A 24,822-nucleotide genomic window follows, 5' to 3' on the forward strand; every position below is an offset into this window, starting at 1 on the left:
TAAAACAGAACTGACAAGTTTATTTGTATATTGGAGGGCTGCAGAAGATGAAGGGGGGGGGGGGGGGACTGATTGGCATGGAGGGGACACTGAGGTAGGCAATTAGCTAGGGAACATGCCTCTGTGTCCTGTTTCATAAGATAAATCCATCTTGAGTGCACTGTAACCGGTTCAGGACCACCAATAGTTAAACTACGCCGCACTTGTCACTGCCTAAGCCTCCTGCGGCTCCTGAGCATGGGACGCGATAGTGCGTCCCCGCAGACACGGACTGCGTTCGTTCCGTACATCGGTCAGGAGCAGTTTTCATTGGCTCCTGACCTCCTGATCACTGTGAACCAATTACAGTGATCAGAAAGTGAAAAAAATAAAAAAATTTGTGGCCCTTAAACCGGATCTGAACTTTAAACTTGTTCTCTGCTCTAAAAGCTACGAAACAGCATAACAACAAACATTACTATTATGATTATAAGCAAAGAATAACATGTCTTTGTAATAGATGATACAAATCCTGCAATAAATCTACAGTGTGTCTACTTCCTGCTTTCATAGAAGCAGACCTATTGTTAACATCCTATGTTTACAAATTAGTTGCTCTGCCGTGGCAGAGGAGATTCTTGAGCTAACACAGCTGAAAGATCAAATTACGGCGGTGATTAGTCACAGATGGGGAGGGGCTTGGACAGGCTAAACTCTCTAAATACATACAGGGTGCATTTCTCTGTGTTTTCCTTCTGTCCTGTGCAAGAGTTCGGGTCCACTTTAAAGGGGGAAATGAGTTAAATTAACGTGTCAACGTATAACCAGGCCTGTGGAGTCGGAGTTGGAGCAATTTTGGGTACCTGGAGTTGGAGTCGGAGGTTTCAATAAACTGAGGAGTCGGAGTGGGATGATTTTTGAACCAAATCCATAGCCTCGGTAAAAATTAGATTTATGCTGGTAATACGTGCGAATTTCCGACATGTCCGATCTGCCAATCGATCGTTTGGCCGCTCAATTTCTGATAGAAGTGAATGGAAAACGATAAGAAAAACAGAGGATAAAATAATCGAGTCAACGTATAACCAGGCCTGTGGAGTCGGAGTTGGAGCAATTTTGGGTACCTGGAGTTGGAGTCGGAGGTTTCAATAAACTGAGGAGTCGGAGTGGGATGATTTTTGAACCAAATCCATAGCCTCGGTAAAAATTAGATTTATGCTGGTAATACGTGCGAATTTCCGACATGTCCGATCTGCCAATCGATCGTTTGGCCGCTCAATTTCTGATAGAAGTGAATGGAAAACGATAAGAAAAACAGAGGATAAAATAATCGAGTGGCAAAATCGATCTGGCAGAGAATTGAGCGGGAAAAAACGCATCATGTACACCCAGCATAAGGAGTTGAGGAGTCGGAGCAATTTTGGGTACCCGGAGTCGGAGGTTTCATAAACTGAGGAGTTGGGAGTATTTTTGTCCCGACTCCACAGCCTCTAACAACAATAACATAAAAACTTCAGCCATCACTAATATTGTGTTTTTAATTTTTTTTTTCATATACCAACAAAATATATTTAACTTAATATTTCAAGCAATGCTTTATACAAAAGACAGCAATCATGTAAATGCATTTTTTTTTTTTTTTTGCTATGTGATCACGTTGCGTTAAGAAAACTGTTCCAGGACACACGTGGTTGCATGTCCACGCCTATCACGGGCCACGCCCTGAAATTTCATTTAGAAATGTTTGAATTGGATGATTTGTGTTACAGCCGCATTATCTCATCCAGATGTTAAACTGAAAGCAGGCTGATGTGGGCTCATAATGAGACTGAGAGTAAACAATAGAACAGAATAGCACAGCTGCAGCAGTGAGGCTAATGCTGCGTACACACTGGCGACTATGGTCGTTTGAAACAGCTAATTAACGATCGTTCCGCCGACAATCGGGGAAAGAACTTTACCCAACGATCATTAACACGAACGACAAAAGAACGACATCGGGAAGATGGAAATATCCAACGTGACGGATCGTATCTACCGACAATCGTTACAAAACTATAGTGTGTACAGACATCGGCCGAGAACGATCGTTACAAGGGCCAATGCGCCTGCGATGAATTCTGCCCAGCTTCAGTACTTTCTTTGTAGCGCGGCCGTAAAGAATGTTACATTGCTCATTTCAATTAAACTTTGTTTTCAAGTTAACAATCATATATTTGTAGCTATTGTAACTCCAAGTCAGTGTTTTTTTTTTAATTTTATATAAATATGTACGCAACATTTCCTTCTGATCGTTCTTTTCTGCGAGAACGATCATTAAAACGTGTATGATGATCGTTGCATCCCATCGTTGCATTCCAATCTTTCCAATATCGTTTGTCTGGTAACTATCGTTCCTTGCAAACGATAGTTATCGCAAGTGTGTACGTAGCATAAGGGGTGCTCAATCAGATGTTATTTTGAGTTGATGTTAATGATTAGTATCTCATTGGCTGACCCTACTCTTGATGGTTTGGAGATTCGCAGATAGAAGCTGGGTTGATGCAGGACTCTCTAAAGCTGCGTACACACATGCGACTATAGTCGTTTGAAACGATCGTTCCCCAAACATTTCGAACGACAATTGTATAAAAAAAAAGCAGCCAGCGACCATTAAGTCTAACGACAGACGAGCTAGATCGTTAAAAACGAACGATCTAGCTTGGCGGATTTATTCCAACGACGATCGTTTGCAAAAGTAGTACATCGTTGGAAAACGGTCGTTAGTACTAGGCTTGACATGCGCATTTCGCTATTTCTCCATGGAATGTTTCATTTTTATGCGTAAGCGCAATAGTTGCTTTACGTGATGTAACGTTCGTTCTAACGATCAGATCGTTGCACACCTTTAAAAGCTAATTTTACTTAGGTCGTTCTTTCGTCAATTAAAAGTTTGTTCATCGTTCATAACAAACGATCGTTGTCGTATGTGTGTACGTAGCTTTACGCACTACCACCTACACCCACCACTTGTTTCTAGTCCTGACGGTCAGGGTGTGGCAAAGGTCAATGAGATGCAAATAGTTAATTGTTGCAAGCTGTTTTTTTCTCATTTAATGCAGACGAGGCATTCGATCGTTTCATGTTCAGGTTGCAGAAATGTGCATTCAATTAGCATAATATTTGCATCGGCTCAGAGTTATCTGAATCTCTTTGACCCGCCCTACCAGTGTGTAAAGGCCCAGTTCAAGCAGTATTTCTATAAGTATATTAGATTGACCATGCAAACATTAATGGGCGTCTGAAGTAAAAATTAAAACCAGATACTCACCTAAAGAGAGGGAAGGCTCGGTCCCCACGTTCCCCGTTAGCAGTCTCCGATCGATTGGTCAGAGATTGCTTTCTTCCGCTTTGAGTGAGCTTTGGGAGTCTTCAGAAGCACTTCCGAAGATGGGCCGCTCTGCACACGCACGAGCCTTTGGAAGCCCAAAGACTGCCGGACCTCCCATGGTGGGATATTTGAACGGAGAACCCTGCAGGTGAATGCGGGGACCGTGAGAGGAGAGGGAAGGCTCTGTAGGACCCGGAGACTTCCCTCTACTTAGGTAAGTATCTGTCTGTTTTTTATTTTACATCAGATTCTCTTTAAAAGGTAGTTTTTGCAAAAGGAAAAAAAAGCTGTGTACTCTACCAATTCACAGATCCTTAGCGGCCCACTGCTGCCTGCTCAAAACCACATGTGGAGGCTATCGGGGCCACGTTTGAAAAGCTTTATCGGACTGAGACCTACTTCAGAAGAAAAATGTAGTTGTTGGACCGTGACAAGGAAAATTATTACTTTTTGTCAGGATGTTGCTTCGGCTGTAATTCCATTGGGGATATTTTTTCCTAATTTGTTGTCCCTGGGCCCTCCAGGAGGCCAACCATAGAAGAAAAACATTGTAGTTTCGTATTTGAATTTGTACTTTTTGGGGAAGGGGGGTGAGGAGGGTTGTGAAAGCTCTTCTCTGAGAGAATTTCCCTCACTTCCTGTCCTAGCAGGAAGTAAATAAATCACTTTAATGGAGACAAAGGCAGCAAAAATGAAATCCTTTTTTTCTTTTTTTGTAAAATGAGGAACCACTAAAGCCCATGAAGTTTTTATTGATTTTGTTTCTAAATCTTGTCCCTGGGATCTCCAGGAAGGTCCAGCAAGGAGGTCCGAAGAGGTCCCAGGGACAGGAAGACAATTAAAATGTTGCCAGTGGGAACAGTAGTAAAAAAAAAAAAAAGATCAAAAAGAGACTCTAACCCCTTTCCACACCATCTAAATATAAAATATTTTTGGGTTTTAAAGGTACCGTGTTCAATGTTGATTATGTGATTATTAATAAGCAAAATATGGGATATGTACACCAGGAGAGGGAAGACTCTGGATCCTCCAGAGGCTAGCCCTGTCCTCCTCCACCAGACTGTTCCAGCGCTGAGACCCCCGAAGCTCACGGGTGTTGCCACAGCGCACCTTAACCTTTCCCGGACCAATGCAGTACGAATCTACGTCCAGCAGGTGGTGCTGCGGCCCTGACTGGACGTAGACTACGTCGCCTTCACCGCCATTACCGCCGCTCTGTCCCCACCGCAATTTGCTCACCCTGCCATCTCTATGACGGCAGAGCTCTGTGAGCAGGTCAGGAGCAGTTTTCATTGGCTCCTGGCCCTGTCATCACTGTAAGCCAAGGGTCAAGGGGGCAGAGGCTGCTGGTACCGAAGTGGCTAAGCTTCAGGAGAAAGAGCCGAGCTCGCTCTGATCCATGCAACTGCCCAAGGAGGAGCCATCAACAAGAGCTTGTCAATGGTTTTGCGGAGGGGACAGCACTGGAATGGCCTGGTGGAGGTGAGTACCCCTTTGGGGCACCACAGCCGGGACCACAGACGTCATGACGATGATCTTACCATCCCGAGGGAAAAGAGTTACAAACACCAGCTGCTCTGCATATACCTCCCAGCAGCTACTCCAAGTCAGACTCAGGGTTACCGCTCCGAGCTGCAGATTTCCGGCCCAAGCCTGACTCGGAGTTACCGCTAAGGAGGTTAAAAAAAATTCAGTGAAATTGCACTTTCAAGTAAAGTGAAAGATAACCCCAGCAGTGAGGATCGGGCCCTTTTGTAATGCCCAAGCATGTGGGCGGGGCAGTGACCTCAATTGGAGGGATTTCATTTCAGAAGTGTCAAGATACGAAAGCAGGTGTTGTATAAGCCAAACCATAAACATCAATTCAGAGCTGGAACATCAATTCTCGGCGCAGTCACCCATTAAACGGTAAATGTAAACTCGTCCACGGCGGCTATTTTCACGCTCTGTGTGTGCTGCACCAATAATTCCCTTTTACTGGGCAAAAGTGCAAAGATTCCCATTCTAGAAATATATACAAAGAGAAGGCTTGGTTCGTGGAATCATGAATCAACGTAATTCATCGAGTGTCCTGCTGTCTCTCCCGGGGGACGGCAATTACAAAATTAAATTCGGTCAAGAGTTTAGAGGAGTAATTAAGCTGAATTGGAAATGTTGACGGCTTGCGCTAAAGACGTCCTTGTTTAGCGTCTCCAATGGCTCCCCACACATCAAAGACAAACTCATCCGGGAAGGCGAAATCTCCGAGAGCTTCATCCAAGGCCACCGCAAACTCATCAGGGTTGTTCTTGTCCCTTCCGGCTTCCACCATTGTCGCAGCTGTCAACAAAACAGAGATACAAACGTCACAACACAAAAAGGACGCATAGGAAAACAGCATTTGTAAAGGAGATTTTGACAAGATGACATTATTGAACATTCCCCGTTACTAGACAATTATCAGCACATAACAACTAATACTGGAACCATGCACAGGTATGGAACTCCAGTCCTCGAGATCGATATCCATGCCAGTGTTTTGGATGGACTGAGAAATGGAGAAATGTGTCCTACTTGATGAACCACACCTTTCCTGATTCAATCCCATCAATTAATTTGAGCTGTGCCCAAAACGTGTGATGACCTCAGCCCTTGAGAACATAGTTTGACATCCCTTTCATAGAGGGTTATGCTTATTTTTGGCAGTTTTTTGTTTTTTTGTTGCGGCATTTCGGCTATGCATTGTGTTTGGCAGTGGTTTCCAGATTTCTCCTCTATTGTTCTGCTAGGTGGAACCAATCCTAGTAAAGATATTCCCTACCAACATCATCCCACTTTATATTAACTCCTCCTAATGCCTAACCTCCCATCCATAAAGTGGACCTGAAGTGAAAATAAACAAGATAATAAATGAGATAAATTCTATGTGTAGTACGGATAATAAATAAAGCATTAGTAACATGAAATGAGTCTCATATTTTTATTTCATTAAAGAGAGCCCGAGGTGGGCTAATGAAATGAAAAAAATACTAGGCTGCCTGATCTGGGGAGCTGAGCGGATCAGGTAGCCTGCAAAACCACCGCTCCTGTGGTCCGCAATGGCCCACTTTCACGACATCTGGGTCACAACGCTGGAATAAGAAAGTCATTCTCTCATACACAGCGTGCAGGGAGGCGGGGGAGCGGCAGGGGGCGCAGCCAGGGAGAGAGAGCTGTCCAATGGCAGCTCTGGAAACCCTGTAGGAACACCCCTGGTGGGCGTTTTGAACAGGGAATCCCTCTCCCTCATGTTTACCTCAGAGATAGCAACAAATATTGGGGGGCTATAGCGTGGTGGGGGGGGGCAGAGAGCGGTGGTGTGGGGACAGAGAGGCATGTCATGAGACAGAGAACATGCTTCTGTGTCCAATCTGCCCCCCCCCCCCCCCCCAAAAAAAAAACACCTCGGGTTCTATTTCATCTTTAAGATTACATCAGTCACAGTAGCATTTTAGAATCCACAATCTGCCTTGTTATGCTGAAAGAGAAGTAATGACCCTTTAAATTGTTCCTGCAGTTAAAGTGTACCCGAGGCAACATGTGACATGATGTATGCACAGCGCAAATCATACTAATAACCCGGCTGTTTTACTTGTTTTATTTTGCTGCCTGAAAGAGTTTTTAGGCATGCAAGTGACAGCTTCTGTCTTGTTGGTGCCTTGTCGGGAATATAGTAAGCCTCACTGATAAGCAAATTACAGCCATAAAAGTTTTCCTGGCAGAATACATCTGAGAGCAGAGGGAGACAGAAAAAGGTCATGTATTTTCATTTGGGGACACTTAATAACTGCCACTGAGCAGGGACAACAAAACATTCAATCTGCTTTGTAAGTGTTTAAATATAAAATAAAAGCATGGAACATCTAAAAAAACCAAAAGTCATTTTTAGGAGTAGGTGGATAAATACAATTGCTTATCTCATCAGTTAATTCTCACTTTGGGTTCATTTTAAACATCATTAGAAACCTTATCTCACTATTTATCAGCTGTTTTATCCTCTATTTACTTTTCAGGAAACCATACTAAACTTGAAAAGATGTTGAGCTCTTTTGCGTAGATAACAAGTCAAGCTGTTTTTTAACTCTTGCTGTACTGAAGTACTGGAAAACAGAAAGAGACTGCAGAGAATTTCTTACTAGGGCTAGAATTACGATTACTATGTACTTATGATTATCCCATCATGTCACTTCCAAGCAGGCATTAACACAAACCCTAAACCTAATCTTCCAAATATTGACCGTCTTAAGGCTCATACACACAATCGGACTATAGTCTTTGGAAAATGAAAGATCACAGACCAATATTACCACCCTTCATGTAGTATGAGAGCCATACCTACACAGTCTTTTCTATGGAGCTGAACTCCACATCAGATAGAAATCTTTGCAAGATGCTGCACACACAGATGCTGTACAGACACAAAAGATCAGTATCTGCAAAAGATCTGTTCCTGCCAAAAATCCATTCCTGCAAATTGCAATGATAGTCTATGAGATCTGCAGACCATCATACACACATGATTTAACTGACATTCATCTGCAGATCAGACAATCATCTGCAGATCTGAAAATCCATCCTGGTGGATCTGATCTGCAGATGAATGTCAGTTAAATCATGTGTGTATGATGATCTGCAGATCTCATAGACTATCATTGCAATTTGCAGGAATGGATTTTTGGCAGGAACAGATCTTTTGGAGATACTGATCTTTTGTGTCTGTACAGCATTTGGCCCCATACACACATCAGACCATAGTCTTTTGAAAATGAAAGATCACAGACCAATCTTACCACCCTTCATGTAGTATGAGAGCCATACTCTACACAGTCTTTTCTATGGAGCTGAACTCCACATCAGAAAAAAATCTTTGCAAGATGCTGCACACACAGATGCTGTACAGACACAAAAGATCAGTATCTGCAAAAGATCTGTTCCTGTCAAAAATCCATTCCTGCAAATTGCAATGATAGTCTATGAGATCTGCAGATCATCATACACACATGATTTAACTGACATTCATCTGCAGATCAGATCCACCAGGATGGATTTTCAGATCTGCAGATGATTGCTTGATCTGCAGATGAATGTCAGTTAAATCATGTGTGTATGATGATCTGCAGATCTCATAGACTATCATTGCAATTTGCAGGAATGGATTTTTGGCAGGAACAGATCTTTTGCAGATACTGATCTTTTGTGTCTGTACAGCATCTGTGTGTGTAGCATCTTGCAAAGATTTTTTTCTGATGTGGAGTTCAGCTCCATAGAAAAGACTGTGTAGAGTATGGCTCTCATACTACATGAAGGGTGGTAAGATTGGTCTGTGATCTTTCATTTTCCAAAGACTATAGTCTGATGTGTGTATGAGCCTTTTGTGTGTGCAGCATCTTGCAAAGGTTTTTTTCTGATGGGGGATTTCAGCTCCATAGAAAAGACTGTGTAGAGTATGGCTCTCATACTACATGAAGGGTGGTAAGATTGGTCTGTGATCTTTCATTTTCAAAAGACTATGGTCTGATGTGTGTATGTGACCTAACCCTAGGCTATACAACTAAGATCCCCTTTCCTATTAACTAACACTCTTAAATAACATCTAGCCACACTGGATAACTGTAACTAATACTCACCTTTCATCATCTGTGCTCCTGCCCCCGCCCCACCTGAATCCAAGCCCCAGAGGATGAAATCTTAAAAATTAGAGTTTTGACTATATAATAAACAAATTTGATCACTCAAAATAATCGATTACAGTCACAATACACTTGGCTGTGTTATAGCAAAATGCACAGCACCCAAAATGAACTGATCTTGCCACTGGCAGCCTCTTTCCATATGGGGCAATTCATCTTTAAGCGCTAGTGAAATTACACAATCCGTTTGTATGTTGAGTTTACAGTTTACATTGCTCCATAGCCCTCTGAGTTGGCATTCTACGGGCTCTGCAACAAAATGTCAATGGTAATTGGTTTAAAATGTTGCTCATTGCGTATATGGGAAAGGGAGGGAGGGAGAGATGACCCGTGATTTTAGTTTCTGCATTGTAAAAATATCTTAAAATCAAAACCTAACTCTAACTCTTAACCCTATGTATTCCTTAAAGAGAACCTTGAGGGCTCGTTTCCACTATCGCGAATCTGCATGCGTCAAACGCATGCAGATCCGCACATGTAATACAAGTGGATGGGCCTGTTTCCACTGTAGCGTTGTTGAGGTGCGTTTTTTTCAGCGTGAAAAAAACGCACAAAAGAGCCAACGATTTCGCTTGCGTCGGGAATCCGTGCGAATCGCCGCTAATGTATTTAATAGTAAAAACGCATGCGTTTGTTACATGCGTTTTTACCCGCGATTTCGCGTGCGATTTCGCACCTTTTTCAATTTTATTTAGCCCTGGCAGTGTCATGGTTAATTTCGCATGGCACCCTGCCATGCGAAATCGCAGGCGAAATCGCGGGTAAAAACGCATGTGGAAACGCATCCGCATGCGTTTTTACAAGCGTCGGAATGCGGCCGAAATCGCGTCGCAACAGTGGAAACAAGCCCTGAGCCAGAAAAAAAAATGAGTTTTACTCACCTGGGGCTTCTACCAGCCCCCTGCAGCAGTCCTGTGCCCTCGCAGCCACTCACTAATCCTCTGGTCCCCCGCTGCCAGCTAGTTTCGTTTTTGCCAACAGGCCCGTCAGGACTGTCCACGCGTAGCTTTTTCCGCATTCCCGACTGTAATTAGCTCTATTGCGGGCCGCAACGCGTACAAAAATACGGGTTGCCGCAATACGAACGCATAGATATGCGGCAACGTATTTTTGTACGCGTTGCAGCCCGCAATATCGCTAACTGCAGTCGGGAATGCAGAAAAAGCTATGCGTGGACAGTCCTGACGGGCCTGTCGGCAAAAACGAAACTAGCTGGCAGCGGGGGACCAGAGGATTAGTGAGTGACTGCGAGGGCACATGACTGCTGCAAGGGGCTGGTAGAAGCCCCAGGTGAGTAAAACTCATTTTTTTTTTCTGAATTGGGGAGGGTATTGCCTAGACTGGGGCTGATTGGCATAAGTGCCGTTGGGGGGGGGGGGGGGTAGTCCGTATAAGAGGTAGGTTTTATGGGAGGAGAGGGGGGTGCCTTGTCTAGGCTGCAAGTGGACTTTTTATAGGGTGGTGTGAAAGACCTTCCCTGCTACCAGGATAGAAAAAAAGTTTCACTTACCTGGGGCTTCCCCCAGCCCCCTGCAGACGTCCTGCACTGTCTCAAACCGATCCTCCAGTCCCCCGCAGGCAGCTTGTTTCGTTTTGGGGCCAGTGTGCCTGCATGGCTCTGGTCATGCACATACTTGATTGTGCTCCCGCCGCCTTGCCCATGTGTGTGATGTCATACGTGCGCTCGTACTAGGAAACTACGTGGGGTGTGCGTGTATGGCCAGGGGAAAGCGGAGGGACAAGCGGAGGCCTGGGACAGGTAATGTATTGTTACACTGGGCACATACTTTATTAGGAGGGGCGTTGCCAGGGCTATTACAGTATTTATAAAGTGCCGATATATTACGCAGTGCTATACAGAGTATATTGTCACTAACTGTCCCCCAGAAGGGCTAATCACAATCTAATCCCTACCATAGTCATATGTCTCTGTGTGTATTGTGTAGCGCATATATATATGGTTTTGGGATGTGGGAGGAAATCAAAGTGCCCGGAGGAAACCCATATAGACACAGGGAAACCATACAAACTCCATGCAGATAGAGCCCTGGCTGGGATTTGAACCGGGGACCCAGTGCTGCAAGACGAGCGCTAACTACCTCTGTGCTGCCCCAAATCCTGGCTTACAAATCTTATGGAGTTGGTTTTTGTTGCAGTATGTGGCGGTAGTTAGTGAATTTTTTAATTCATTGTAAGTTGCTAGGTCTCATGTGTGGGAGATAACTTGCATTTCATAACTGGTTTAGATATGTGCATTGTGTAAAGCTGGCCATACATCTGGAAACTTGGCAGTCAATCGACCATCTGATTCCACTAATATAACCGAATAAAGATTGGGGCCACCAAGAGCATGCCTAATTGACGATGCAACCAATTTTGTGTTACTTGTATCGATCAGATATGCTGGAAGATATAGGGCCAACAAGCTCAATCTGGTGCACAGCAGAAATGTAGTGGGATATTGTAATGACAAACACGACAGAACCCCCGGGGATGGCCCCCCTCTCCTAGTGTAACATGTGCCCAGTGCGGTATACTGACAGTAGAGGAATAACTATAGAGAATAGACAAAATACAGAGAAGAAAAATGACAGGCTTGAAAACACAGACAGACAGTCATAGACAGGCGCAGCCAGATGACATCACGGTAACTGTACACTATCACAGGCTAATTTGCATACTGATTGGAGAAAGGAGCTGCTTGAGGAAGGAGGGGCTGGAGGAAATAGAAATCAGCTGAATGGCACTGTAAACCTGCCAACCAACATATGGCTCCACACTGCACTAAAATGCAGTAACAGAAATTAGGACAACTAAAAGGTGTATTACAGCAAACATATATTTTTATTTATTAAAGCAGTATTATGCAACACATCAGATATTTTTTACAGTATCAAATTTTAAGGTCAGTTCCCCTTTAAGGTTCACTTTAATGCACACCTGAAGTAAAAGGAATCTGAAGCCATTTTTTTCGGTCTTGCACAGGACAGAAGGAAAACAGAGAAATGCACCCTGTATGTATTCAGAGAGATTAGGCTGTCTAATTCCCCCTCATTTGTGTCTAATCTCAAGTTGTAATTTGATCCTCCCCTGTGTCACATGATTGCCTATGGCAGATAAGCAAATTAGCCCATTTGAAAGTGCAGGCTGTAAACAATATGTCGGCTTCCATGAATCCGGAAGTAGAAACTGTGTAGACTTATTTTAGAATTTGTATCAGCTGTAACAAATAAATGTTTTTTTTTTTTTGTTTAAAGGTTATTGTGTATCTTTTAGAGCAGAGAGGAGGTCTCATTTCAGGTGCACTTTAAAGGGAACCAGAGACGAAGCTTATTAAAAAATAGGAAAAGATGTTATACATACCTGGGGCTTCCTCCAGCTCCAAAAGCCTGGATCGCTCCCACGCCGCCGTCCTCCGCTGCCTCTGTCCGCCGGTACCGGGTCCCGTCACTTCCGCCGGATGCGGTCAGTCTTCCACATCCACAGGGGCTCCCTCCGGATCTGTACGCGTGCGCCTGCGCAGTACGGAGGGAGCGCACTGCGCTTGCGTCGACTGGCTGAAAAGACAGACCCGGTACCGGCGGACAGAGGCAGCGGAGGACGGCGGCGTGGGAGCGATCCAGGCTGATGGGCCTGGAGGAAGCCCCAGGTATGTATAAAACTGGTAGGTAGTTTGTCTCTGGGTCTCTTTAAACAATGCAAATTGCCTGGCTGTCCTGCCGGTCCTCTGCTTCTAATACTTTTAGCCATAGACCCTGATCAAGCATGCAGATCAGATGTTTCAGACACTACTGCAGCCAGAATTGTATATCAGCAGCATGCCAAGAAATTGGTATTGTTTAAAAGGCAACACATATGACAGCCTCCATATCCCTCTCACTTCAGGTGTCCTTTAAGTAAGCTAAACATGGGCTAACTGTGGCCCAATATGCCTAGCTGATCAATTCCTATTTGACAAGATGTGGTTAGAGATCGATTCCTACCATACAAGGCAAGCTCGATTTTGATAGATTTCAGGAGAGATTTTTCGAGCAGATATTGTGGTGAAACCCCTCCCACAGTGTGATGTCAGCGCCTCACAGCACTGAGGTACTGACATCACACTGTGGGAGTCTTGTTCCATTGTGGAAAATAACAGCTTTTTCTAACTGTCAACAATGCAAGCAGCATCTCCTTCCAGTGACATCACCTGCCAGCAGTAAAAATGTCACCATGTGATAAATGTCAGAATGTAAATCAGGGAGAGGAAAGATTTTGCAATGAGCAAACACTGACTAAATCATTATTATTGTAAAAATGAAGCACTTTATTACATTAATTATTTTCACTGGAGTTCCTCTTTAACACCCCCCTACCTAGTCCTAACACTAACCTTCCCACCTATGCCCCTATGTGCGGTTCAGCTACATAATAGCCAAACCCTGTGGGAATGAGCAACCCAATTACTCACCCCCACCGCTGCCTTTGGTGATATTCAGAGTTTAGCCTACATGATAGCTGAACTCCATGCTTACTGACCACCGCCACCATCTTCCGGGGTTAGCCTACATGACAGCTGAACTCCATGCTTACTGACCCCCGCCACCATCTTCCGGGGTTAGCCTACATGACAGCTGAACTCCATGCTTACTGACCCCCGCCACCATCTTCCGGGGTTAGCCTACATGACAGCTGAACTCCATGCTTACTGACCCCCGCCACCATCTTCCGGGGTTAGCCTACATGACAGCTGATCTCCATGCTTACTGACCCCCGCCACCATCTTCCGGGGTTAGCCTACATGATAGCTGAACTCCATGCTTACTGACCCCCGCCACCATCTTCCGGGGTTATCCTACATGATAGCTGAACTCCATGCTTACTGACCCTGCCACCATCTTCCGGGGTTATCCTACATGATAGCTGAACTCCATGCTTACTGACCCCCGCCACCATCTTCCGGGGTTATCCTACATGATAGCTGAACTCCATGCTTACTGACCCCCGCCACCATCTTCTGGGGTTAGCCTACATGATAGCTGAACTCCATGCTTACTGACCCCCGCCACCATCTTCCGGGGTTAGCCTACATGATAGCTGAACTCCATGCTTACTGACCCCGCCACTATCTTCCGGGGTTATCCTACATGATAGCTGAACTCCATGCTTACTGACCACCGCCACCATCTTCCGGGGTTATCCTACATGATAGCTGAACTCCATGCTTACTGACCCCGCCACCATCTTCCGGGGTTATCCTACATGATAGCTGAACCCCATGCTTACTGACCACCGCCACCATCTTCCGGGGTTATCCTACATGATAGCTGAACTCCATGCTTACTGACCCCGCCACCATCTTCCGGGGTTATCCTACATGATAGCTGAACTCCATGCTTACTGACCACCGCCACCATCTTCCGGGGTTATCCTACATGATAGCTGAACTCCATGCTTACTGACCCCGCCACCATCTTCCGGGGTTATCCTACATGATAGCTGAACTCCATGCTTACTGACCACCGCCACCATCTTCCGGGGTTATCCTACATGATAGCTGAACTCCATGCTTACTGACCACCGCCACCATCTTCCGGGGTTAGCCTACATGATAGCTGAACTCCATGCTTACTGACCACCGCCACCATCTTCCGGGGTTAGCTTACATGACAGCTGAACTCCATGCTTACTGACCACCGCCACCATCTTCCGGGGTTAGCCTACATGATAGCTGAACTCCATGCTTACTGACCACCGCCACCATCTTCCGGGGTTAGCTTACATGACAGCTGAACTCCATGCTTACTGACCACCACCACCATCTTCCGGGGTTAGCCTACATGATAGCTGAACTCCATGCTTACTGACCCCCGCCACCATCTTCCGGGGTTAGCCTACATGATAGCTGAACTCCATGCTTACTGACCCCCGCCACCATCTTCCGGGGTTAGCCTACATGATAGCTGAACTCCATGCTTACTGACCACCGCCACCATCTTCCGGGGTTAGCCTACATGATAGCTGAACTCCATGCTTACTGACCCCCGCCACCATCTTCCGGGGTTAGCCTACATGACAGCTGAACTCCATGCTTACTGACCCCCGCCACCATCTTCCGGGGTTAGCCTACATGACAGCTGGACTCCATGCTTACTGACCCCCGCCACCATCTTCCGGGGTTAGCCTACATGATAGCTGAACTCCATGCTTACTGACCACCACCACCACCATCTTCCGGGGTTAGCCTACATGATAGCTGAACTCCATGCTTACTGACCACCACCACCACCATCTTCCGGGGTTAGCCTACATGATAGCTGAACTCCATGCTTACTGACCACCGCCACCATCTTCCGGGGTTATCCTACATGATAGCTGAACTCCATGCTTACTGACCCCCGCCACCATCTTCCGGGGTTAGCCTACATGATAGCTGAACTCCATGCTTACTGACCACCGCCACCATCTTCCGGGGTTAGCTTACATGACAGCTGAACTCCATGCTTACTGACCACCACCACCACCACCATCTTCCGGGGTTAGCCTACATGATAGCTGAACTCCATGCTTACTGACCCCCGCCACCATCTTCCGGGGTTAGCCTACATGATAGCTGAACTCCATGCTTACTGACCCCCGCCACCATCTTCCGGGGTTAGCTTACATGACAGCTGAACTCCATGCTTACTGACCACCACCACCATCTTCCGGGGTTAGCCTACATGATAGCTGAACTCCATGCTTACTGACCACCGTCACCATCTTCCGGGGTTAGCCTACATGACAGCTGAACTCCATGCTTACTGACCACCACCACCACCATCTTCCGGGGTTAGCCTACATGATAGCTGAACTCCATGCTTACTGTCCACCACCACCATCTTCCGGGGTTAGCCTACATGAAAGCTAAACTCCATGCTTACTGACCACCGCCACCATCTTCCGGGGTTAGCCTACATGACAGCTGAACTCCATGCTTACTGTCCACCACCACCATCTTCCGGGGTTAGCCTACATGACAGCTAAACTCCATGCTTACTGACCACCGCCACCATCTTCCGGGGTTATCCTACATGATAGCTGAACTCCATGCTTACTGACCACCACCACCACCACCATCTTCCGGGGTTAGCCTACATGATAGCTGAACTCCATGCTTACTGACCACCGTCACCATCTTCCGGGGTTAGCCTACATGACAGCTGAACTCCATGCTTACTGACCACCACCACCACCATCTTCCGGGGTTAGCCTACATGATAACTGAACTCCATGCTTACTGTCCACCACCACCATCTTCCGGGGTTAGCCTACATGACAGCTAAACTCCATGCTTACTGACCACCGCCACCATCTTCCGGGGTTAGCCTACATGACAGCTAAACTCCATGCTTACTGTCCACCACCACCATCTTCCGGGGTTAGCCTACATGACAGCTAAACTCCATGCTTACTGACCACCGCCACCATCTTCCGGGGTTAGCCTACATGACAGCTGAACTCCATGCTTACTGACCACCGCCACCATCTTCCGGGGTTAGCCTACATGATAGCTGAACTCCATGCTTACTGACCCCCGCCACCATCTTCCGGGGTTAGCCTACATGATAGCTGAACCCCAGGCACCACTTAAGGCCTCTGCCGCTATTTGGAGTTCAAACTCCATGCGCCGCCTCTTGCTGACCTCTGATGTTAGCCGTTTTCTACTATATAGGAGCCAAACTCAGGGGCTTCTGCCTCAATACATCGCCAAGAGAACATCTTGCGTCAGTGCATTGTTCCCCTCCTTACTCCAAGGATGCAAGACGACTTCACGGCGCACTGCACCATCTCTCTTTTTCTCATTTCACATCACTCAGTGCGCATCACTCTTATGTACCAGAGCAAAGCTTCTTTCCAGTACTTGTTTCCCAAATTGATGCCCACAGGATCAAGCTCAATCCTAACAGGCAATGCTAAATAAAGGTGTCTTCACACCCCTAGTTTTTTCCAGTACAGCAATGAACACACAAAGCAACTGTCTTTTCTCTGTACACAAAAAGCAGACAGCATGACTCATCATTGGTAGGGGTGTGGAAGGGGTTAGCAGAGAGGTGCGGCAGAGCTGTAGATGTCACCATGCTATGGATGAATTTCAGCGCAGTTTTCAGTTGTGTGGAATGGATTAGGGGAAAAAAAGCTTTTTTTTTTTCCAGGGTAAGAAACCGCAACAGTTCTTTTATTAAACATTTCATTTTCACGCTACAGTAGTTGATTCATACACTTGCATTCATACTGCAGGCTCCTTTGAAAGCTTTAAATGATAATTTATAGTCTCCTAACTCTGGTGGTTCTTACTAACTTACAAAAAATCTCCTGCTACAGAACTTGTTGCCTGAGCCAAGTACAGGAATATCCAGAGCGTCTCCAAAACACGTCTGTTTTTTTCCTGCAGCCAGACCAGTGATTGCTCAACGCTGGAACAAGGTTATTGTTCATCTAGAATCAGAAAAAGGCTAAGTTCTCATGGATGATATTAAAGTACAATTTGGGTAAAGAGGCGCCCCAGTGTGAATAAAATTGGATTAAAAACAAGATAACAAATAATAAACAAGATAACAACAACAAAAATGAGGTGGCTTACTTCAATGACGAGATCTTTGTATAAACAAAGAAATATTTATTTAGCACAGAAATTATTGGACTGAGGAAGCGGGCTTAGACCTGTGAAACGCGTTGCCTGTGCTAAATAAATATTTCTTTTTCTATACAAAGATCTCATCCTTGAGGTAAGCCACCTCATTTTTTTCAATTTTATCTTGTTTTTAATCCAATTTTATTCACACTAGGGTGCCTTTTTACCCAAATTGTGTTTTACATACCCCCCAACACACACTGTTGGAGGGGTCAAGACAGACTACACATGGTATAACCACTTCCCCTCCCCCGGGACGAGTAACTACGCCCCTGCAAAATGCCACAACACTGTGCAGGGACATAGCTACTACGTCTCTCCCGCCACGCCCCCCCCCCCCCGCTCGCCCGCCACACACATTACCGCCGATCATTACCCGCTAGATCAGGGGTCTCAAACTTGCGGCCCGGGGGCCATTTGCGGCCCTAGATACAATATTTTGTGGCCTGCGCCGGTAAAAGCTTCCTTATAGTTCGCTTCAGTGCTCCCAAGTATTTCGCTGCATCCCCGCCACTAAACGAGGGCTGCAGAGCCCCCAAATCGCCCGGGGGGCAATCCGCCGGCATTTCCTGGAAGGGGCAGAGCTTTCAGCTTCAGCTCTGCCCCTCCTGACGTCAATCGCGGCGCATCGCCGCCTCTGCCCTCACCTCTCACTCTTCCTTCACAGAGAGGGGCGGGGAGAGGTGGCGATGTGCCGCGATTTACGTCAGGAGGGGCAGAGCTGAAGCCGAAAGCTCTGCCCCTTCCAGGAAATGCCGTCGGATTGCCCCCTGGGCGATTTGGGGGCTCTGCAGCCCTCGTTTAGTGGCGGGGATGCAGCGGATTACTTGGGAGCACTGAAGCGAACTATAAAGTAAAATAGGCAAAATAGTTTGCTTCAGTGTGAATTTGATTTTGATGGTGGGCGGGAACTGCTGATTGACTTTTTGTGAAATCCCTTATGCGGCCCAGCCTCATCCTGACTTTGCCTCCTGCGGCCCCCCAGGTAAATTGAGTTTGAGACCCCTGCGCTAGATCAATGAATGGGAAAACAAACCCCATTCATTGATCTAAGTCCCCCTGTGAATAGCCACAGCCGTCTATTCAGACGGCTCTGCCATTCATAAGTCCCGTGCACGTAGTGCTTCCGTTTCCCTTCTAATAGTACGGTAAGCTGAAGTCACCACTGAGAACATCTTGTGGCCAAATTGTAATATTACACCCCCTTTTTTTTTTCAGTTATTGATCCCTAGTTACCTTTTTTTCCTTTTTAAATTAACCCCTGACCTCCCACACTCCCCTAAAGTTACCTTTTTTTTTACCTTGTTTGATCTATTGTGAGAAGCATAGAAACATACTCTACTATTGTGGCAGCTGGAAAATTACCAAAAATTACAGAAAAAAAGAGTGTGCGAGCAATAGGGTCATGAATGGGCAAGAGAGGACAGGCACAGAGGAACAGAGAGGACAGGATGAGTGGAGCCGGATGTTTATTTATTATGTGCTAAAAACAGACAAATTAAAATACCATTGATCTAAAACTCAAACGGCAAAACAAGAACTTGGCAACACTAGCAGAATATTCCATTCATTATGTAGTCAGCGATTTGCAGCTACTGGTAATTGCTGCAATTACTAGTAATGTAGCCACTAGGTGGCCTTGTGTGACAGCTGAATGACTCTGGGACAAGGCCTGCAAAATACTGACACCCATTCCATCAGTGTACCTAATCACGCTGCAATGTAATATTTCCTTTCTGTCTATATGTATATTAATAAGTCAGGCAGAGGAAAGGTCAAGCTTATAATAAGGATGTATTGGTCTGCAGTGTACAGGAGTGCTGGCGCCTGGACTTAGATGCATTACAGGAGAATGATACAAAGAGTTCTGGATAAAATAGGTCATCAGCTGTCACCTCGGCCTACGGAAGCAAGACATGGATCTCACAACATCAGCTGAGCAGGAAGGAGAAAGGCTCGTACACATGCGCAATCAGAGTCGTCCTTAAAGTGGATCCGAGATGAACTTTTACACATTGCATAATTGTGTTCCTTTCCTATTGTTTATAGGGCCTTCCTCAAGCCAAATACTTTTTTGTTTTTGTTTTGATACTCTAATTCCCTATAAACTAAACAAGCCATGCCCACAGGTTTTCAGAGTGCCTTGGCATTTTCAGACAGTAGCAAGGGCTCATGGGAGCTCGGTCTGGGCAGGAGGAGGGGGAGGTATTACCAGCCAGAGATTTCAGAGGCAGAGGGGAGGAGGGAGGAGGAGGGGCATTAGGTTTTTTTACTCAAGATACAGATAAGCCTCCCTCTGTGTAATGTTTACAAACAACATGGCTGCTGTCATTGTTATCACAGGATTAAATAATCATATTCTATTAAAGCTGTTTGCAGCTAGATTTGCTGTGTAAACTATCTAAACTTAAGATAAGATATATAGACAAGTTACTTGTTATAGTTAGTTTTTCATCTCGGATCCGCTTTAACAACAGTCGTTAGGGTAACGAGCGCTGTACATTGATGCTGTACGGTGGAGGGGGCTGTACATTGATGCTGTTCAGTTATAGCTGAGCCACATGTACTGTAAATTGAGCGGGAACAACGGAGCAGCAAGCAAGCTAGCATGGTTCTGGGTGCAGTTTCATATTTAGTATATTTCTATTTTCCGAAGCTTCTTACTGGGTTTTTGCCAATAAATCATGAATGCTTCCACTGAACTGGACACAGTTAGCAAAATAACTATATCTCGCTTGTTCCCCTTTCCTTGGACCACTAAAGGCCTCCCATATCTGGGAATTAATGTTCCTCACTCTACTACTGATATCTATAAAGAAAATGATATACAATTATTAAAGGGCAACTGAAGTGAGAGTAATATAGAGGCTGCCATATTTATTTCCTTTTAAACAATACCAGTTGCCTGGCAGCCCTGTTGATCTGTGTGTGTACAATAGTGTCTGAATAACACCAGAAACAAGCATGCAGCTTATCTTGTCAGATCTGACAATAATGTTAGAAACACCTGATCTGCTGCATGCATGTTCAGGGTCTGTGGTTAAAAGTATTAGAGGCAGAGGATCAGCAAGATAGCCAGGCAACTGGTATTGCTTAAAAGGAAATAAATATGGCAGCCTAAATAGCCCTCTTGCAGGTCAAGGAAGAATTTCACAGACTCCGGCACTCCATAGGAAAACTTCTGTTTATTGAAGCCACACAGCAACAGATACAACAGATGCCCCTTCTGTCTACAGCTGTTTCACGTGAGTTTCACACCTCTTCAGGACACGTGGGGCCTAAATAGCCCTCTTGCTTCAGTTGTCCTTTTAATCACTGATGCCATAAGTTGTGATTTCTAGGGCGATGTTTTAAAGGACCCAGTGCTCTACAGATGCATTGCTCTGCCAGTGATGCATCTGCACAGCACTGGGGCTCCTGAGCTGTCGCCATAGCAATCGCATCCGACTGAAGATTCAGTAAAATCAGTGTCTCAGCCATCCTGTCCCACGCCGTTCCTCCACGATCCTCCATTCTCCCGCCGCGGTGCAGTTTCCTAACCGCCGATTTATAAGTCGGCGGCAACTGCGTCTGCGCAGCCCTGGCCACGCGTATCCTTCTTAACGTTCCCATCCGCAATAGCATCCTGCAGGACGGGAACACGATGGATACGCGTGGCCAGGGCTGCGCAGGCGCAGTTGCCGTCAACTTACAAAACGACGGAAACAAAACTGCATCGTGTTGGGAGAATGGAAGATCGCGGAGGACCGGCGCGGGACAGGATGGCTGCAGGGTGCTTAGGGAAGCCCCAGGTAAGTGAAACACTTTGATTTTACTGAATCTTCAGTTCCGCTTTAAGGCCTCTTTCACAGTGGGGCGTTAAAGTCGCACGTTAGAAAATTTTATAACGCAGACTAACGCACAGCTATACAAAGTCTGTGCGACATTCACAGTGCACACGTTGCGTTGTGTGTAACATGTAGCAATATTTAGCAAGTGCTGCATGCTGTGCGTTTAGCAATACATTTGCTGCGTTATGTGTGTTGCACATGCTCAGTAAGGTTTTTTTTTTTGTTAAAAAAATGTAGTGCATGCGCCGTTTTCGTTCCATCAGTATGCGATGAAAACGGCGCACCAAGAGACACATAACGCAGTGCAAAATAAAGCCCAATTTCCTAACCTACATGCACTGCGTTAGGGGCACGTTGTGCGACTTTAATGTCGCATCAAACGCAACGTCCCAATGTGAAAGAGGCCTAAGACTATTCAAACGGATGTCACAAACATGGCAAAGTTTGAATACCCTATACTAGGTAAAATAGCACTCCTTAAAACAAACTTAATACCGAAAATCACATACATATTTAGGACAATACATGTACCGGTACCGCTATCCTTTTTTAAGGAGATGCGTAAAATTTTCACTTATTTATGGAAAGGTAAACAACATAGAATTGCTTATTATTGATTATACCCTGCCTTAGGCCTCCCCTGCATTTATTCACTCTATTTACCTTGCTTAATAGATGCCTCTACATACTGGTGGGTTTAAATGGATATGAAACCGTGGGTACATATTTAGTATATTTCATATTTCAATGGGCGCAGGGTGCAGTCTCATGTTTACCTGTTTCGGATGATGGCTCAGCTCTCCTCTTCTCTTCCATCACTCGCTTTCCACCACCGAGCAGCGCTGCAACGCTGACACCATCACCTGGGTCCCGATCACGTCATATCATGTGATCGGGACCCAGAAGAGGATGTCGACATTACAGCCATTGTTCGTTGGGAGGAAGAGGATCGCTGCGTCAGAGGACATTGTCCAGACCAGGTGAATACAGGGGTGTAACTGCAGAAGAGCAGCCCCTGAAGCTGCAGGGGGCCCAGAGGCATGGGGGGGGGGGGGGCAGCTACTAACCTTCCCTTCCTCTGATATTGGTTTCACTTTTGCGGAAAGCACTGAAAGAGTTAAGTCCCAGTGTTAACTGTATGCCAGACTTGCCTAAACAGAACTCTCCTACAGTCTATTCACAGTTGCTGAACTAATTAAACAGACTGAACACAGAGAAGTGAATTTCTTCAGGGACTATATGTGGAATGAGGTCTTCCCACCCATTCCCTATTCTTCTCCGTCCCAGTGATGTTTAGCCTAGGCTGATTAGCTATCCAGAATTCTCCACCCCCAGAGCATTTTGGAAGACCAGGTATGTTTTGTACTGGCTTCAGAACTCTCAATTAATGAAATAGATTTCAGAAGATAAATTTCAGAATGTACATCGGAGTTAGAAAAGATTTTATGTACAAACACTGGCTAAATAATTTATAAATGAAAAAAAAATAAATAATTTCATTAATTATGTTATTTTCACTTCAGTTTCTCTTTAAACCATTAGCAGCTTCAATAGAGTTATCTCGTTTGTGATAAGTGCACTTCTTTTGACCTCAATGGACAGAACTCGTTGTGCTGTAAATTCTCTCTCTACTAGCAGAGAATATAGAAACTAAAAGAAGAAGTCCCCCCCCCCCCCCCCCCTAGTGACAAGTGGCCATAAATACATATTACAGCAGTACTAATTAGAAGGAAGGAAATCTAACAAATAAATAAAAAAAGTGCTAAAATAAATTGGCCTGGAGCACTTTGAAACCTCTAAATATATTGGCTACTTAACACTGGGGGTATATCTGGCTACCTAATGCTAAGGGACACCTGTATCTTTGATGGGCAGGGGAAGTAAGAGAGAAGTGACAGCAAGTTGCGTTACGGTTTGGTGGGGATTTGTAGGATCGTGGAGGGCAAAGTCTAGGGTGCCAGGACATCAGTGCTTATAGGCAGTTCCGGCGCTACCATAGAGGCAAAGGAGGCAGCTGCCCCAGGGCCCCAGAGCTTGTAGGGGCCCCCAGTGGCTATAAGAGGAAAAAACATTTTTTCAAATCGGCCTTATAGTTTTTGAGAAAATCGATTTTAACGTTTCAAAGGAAAAAAAATACACATTTAAAAATCTGCCGACTTTTATGGTTAATAGCAAATCCACTTTAAATACTAGAAACCCTAAATTTGCAGGATATGTTAAGGAGATCATTAGGAATAAGAGGAAAAAACAATTTTTCAAAAAGACCTTATAGTTTTTGAGAAAATAGATTTTAAAGTTTCGAAGGAAAAAAGTATACTTTTAAATGCGGTAAATGTCACTTTTAGTAGCAAACCGAACGGTAGTGTAATTTTACATGTATCAAACGAAAGCGCAATACATTTCCTGACGGGGTTTCCAGGGGGTCTATATGCAGCGCTTTGGCCAGAGATCGCTATACAGCCGCAATATGGCTGTATGAAGATCCCTGGCATTTTTTTCTATTTTCCCAATTTTTTTTTTTATGTTTAGAGTGTGAGAATTAAAAAAAAAAAAAAAAATTATGTGGGCCCCCCCTCCTGAAACTTTTTAACCCCTTGTCCCCCATGCAGGCTGGGATAGCCAGAATGTGGAGCTCCGACCGATTGGGACTTCACACCCTGACTATACCAGCTGCAAAAAAGGTCCCCTAATGCCGATTTTTTTTCCGTGGTATATGTTGGGGGGCCCCCTAGGTTTATTTTGCCCTGGGGCCCCATTGTTGCTTAAACTGGCCCTGCCTATAGGCTCCTGTGATGTAAATTCGGGCCTGGGGGATATGAGGACAGGTCTGATAAACACAAGTATGCTCTGTCCATGCGACATCAAGACAATTTGTGCCTATTTCAAACTTTCCTGAACTCAGTGACCCGTAAATCCGTTCACATCCCGAGAAGCAAATATACCGTTAAAGAACAGCTTTGGTCTCTCCGAGTAAACAAATTAACTCTATTAGGAGGCAATCTTCTTCTATTACAGCTTAGCACATAGACAAAAAAAAATCCTAGTAAATTGAAGACTATTTCAAAACACTAAATGCAAAGAAGATTATTTACCAAATCCCATCACATAAATTACAATCATACGTTTCTCATTAGATTATATTTTTTGTAATGAGCGAGGGAACAAGGCGTCCAGCCCGTAAGTCCTCGGTCTGGTAATGGCATTTAGTACCGGCAGACATGGCGCTGATATCGCCGACGGGTCTCGGGTGCCGAGGGCACGCTTGGCTGCCTCGCTCTTCCG

At 45.3% G+C, this 24,822-nt stretch overlaps 1 protein-coding gene across 1 annotated transcript in view; it reads right to left on the reverse strand.

Moving 5' to 3' along the window:
* Window positions 1-1,499: 1,499 nt before the first annotated feature.
* GIPC2 (GIPC PDZ domain containing family member 2) overlaps window positions 1,500-24,822 on the reverse strand; it is a 129,114-nt gene continuing 105,791 nt past the window's right edge. Inside the window, exon 6 of the mRNA XM_068239170.1 lies at window positions 1,500-5,668. Coding sequence (XP_068095271.1) covers window positions 5,517-5,668 — 152 coding nt within the window. The 3' untranslated portion in view covers window positions 1,500-5,516. The remainder of the gene's footprint in view (window positions 5,669-24,822) is intronic.

The sequence above is a fragment of the Hyperolius riggenbachi genome, chromosome 6 (genome assembly GCF_040937935.1).
Source record: "Hyperolius riggenbachi isolate aHypRig1 chromosome 6, aHypRig1.pri, whole genome shotgun sequence".
Classification (NCBI taxonomy): Eukaryota; Metazoa; Chordata; class Amphibia; order Anura; family Hyperoliidae; genus Hyperolius; species Hyperolius riggenbachi.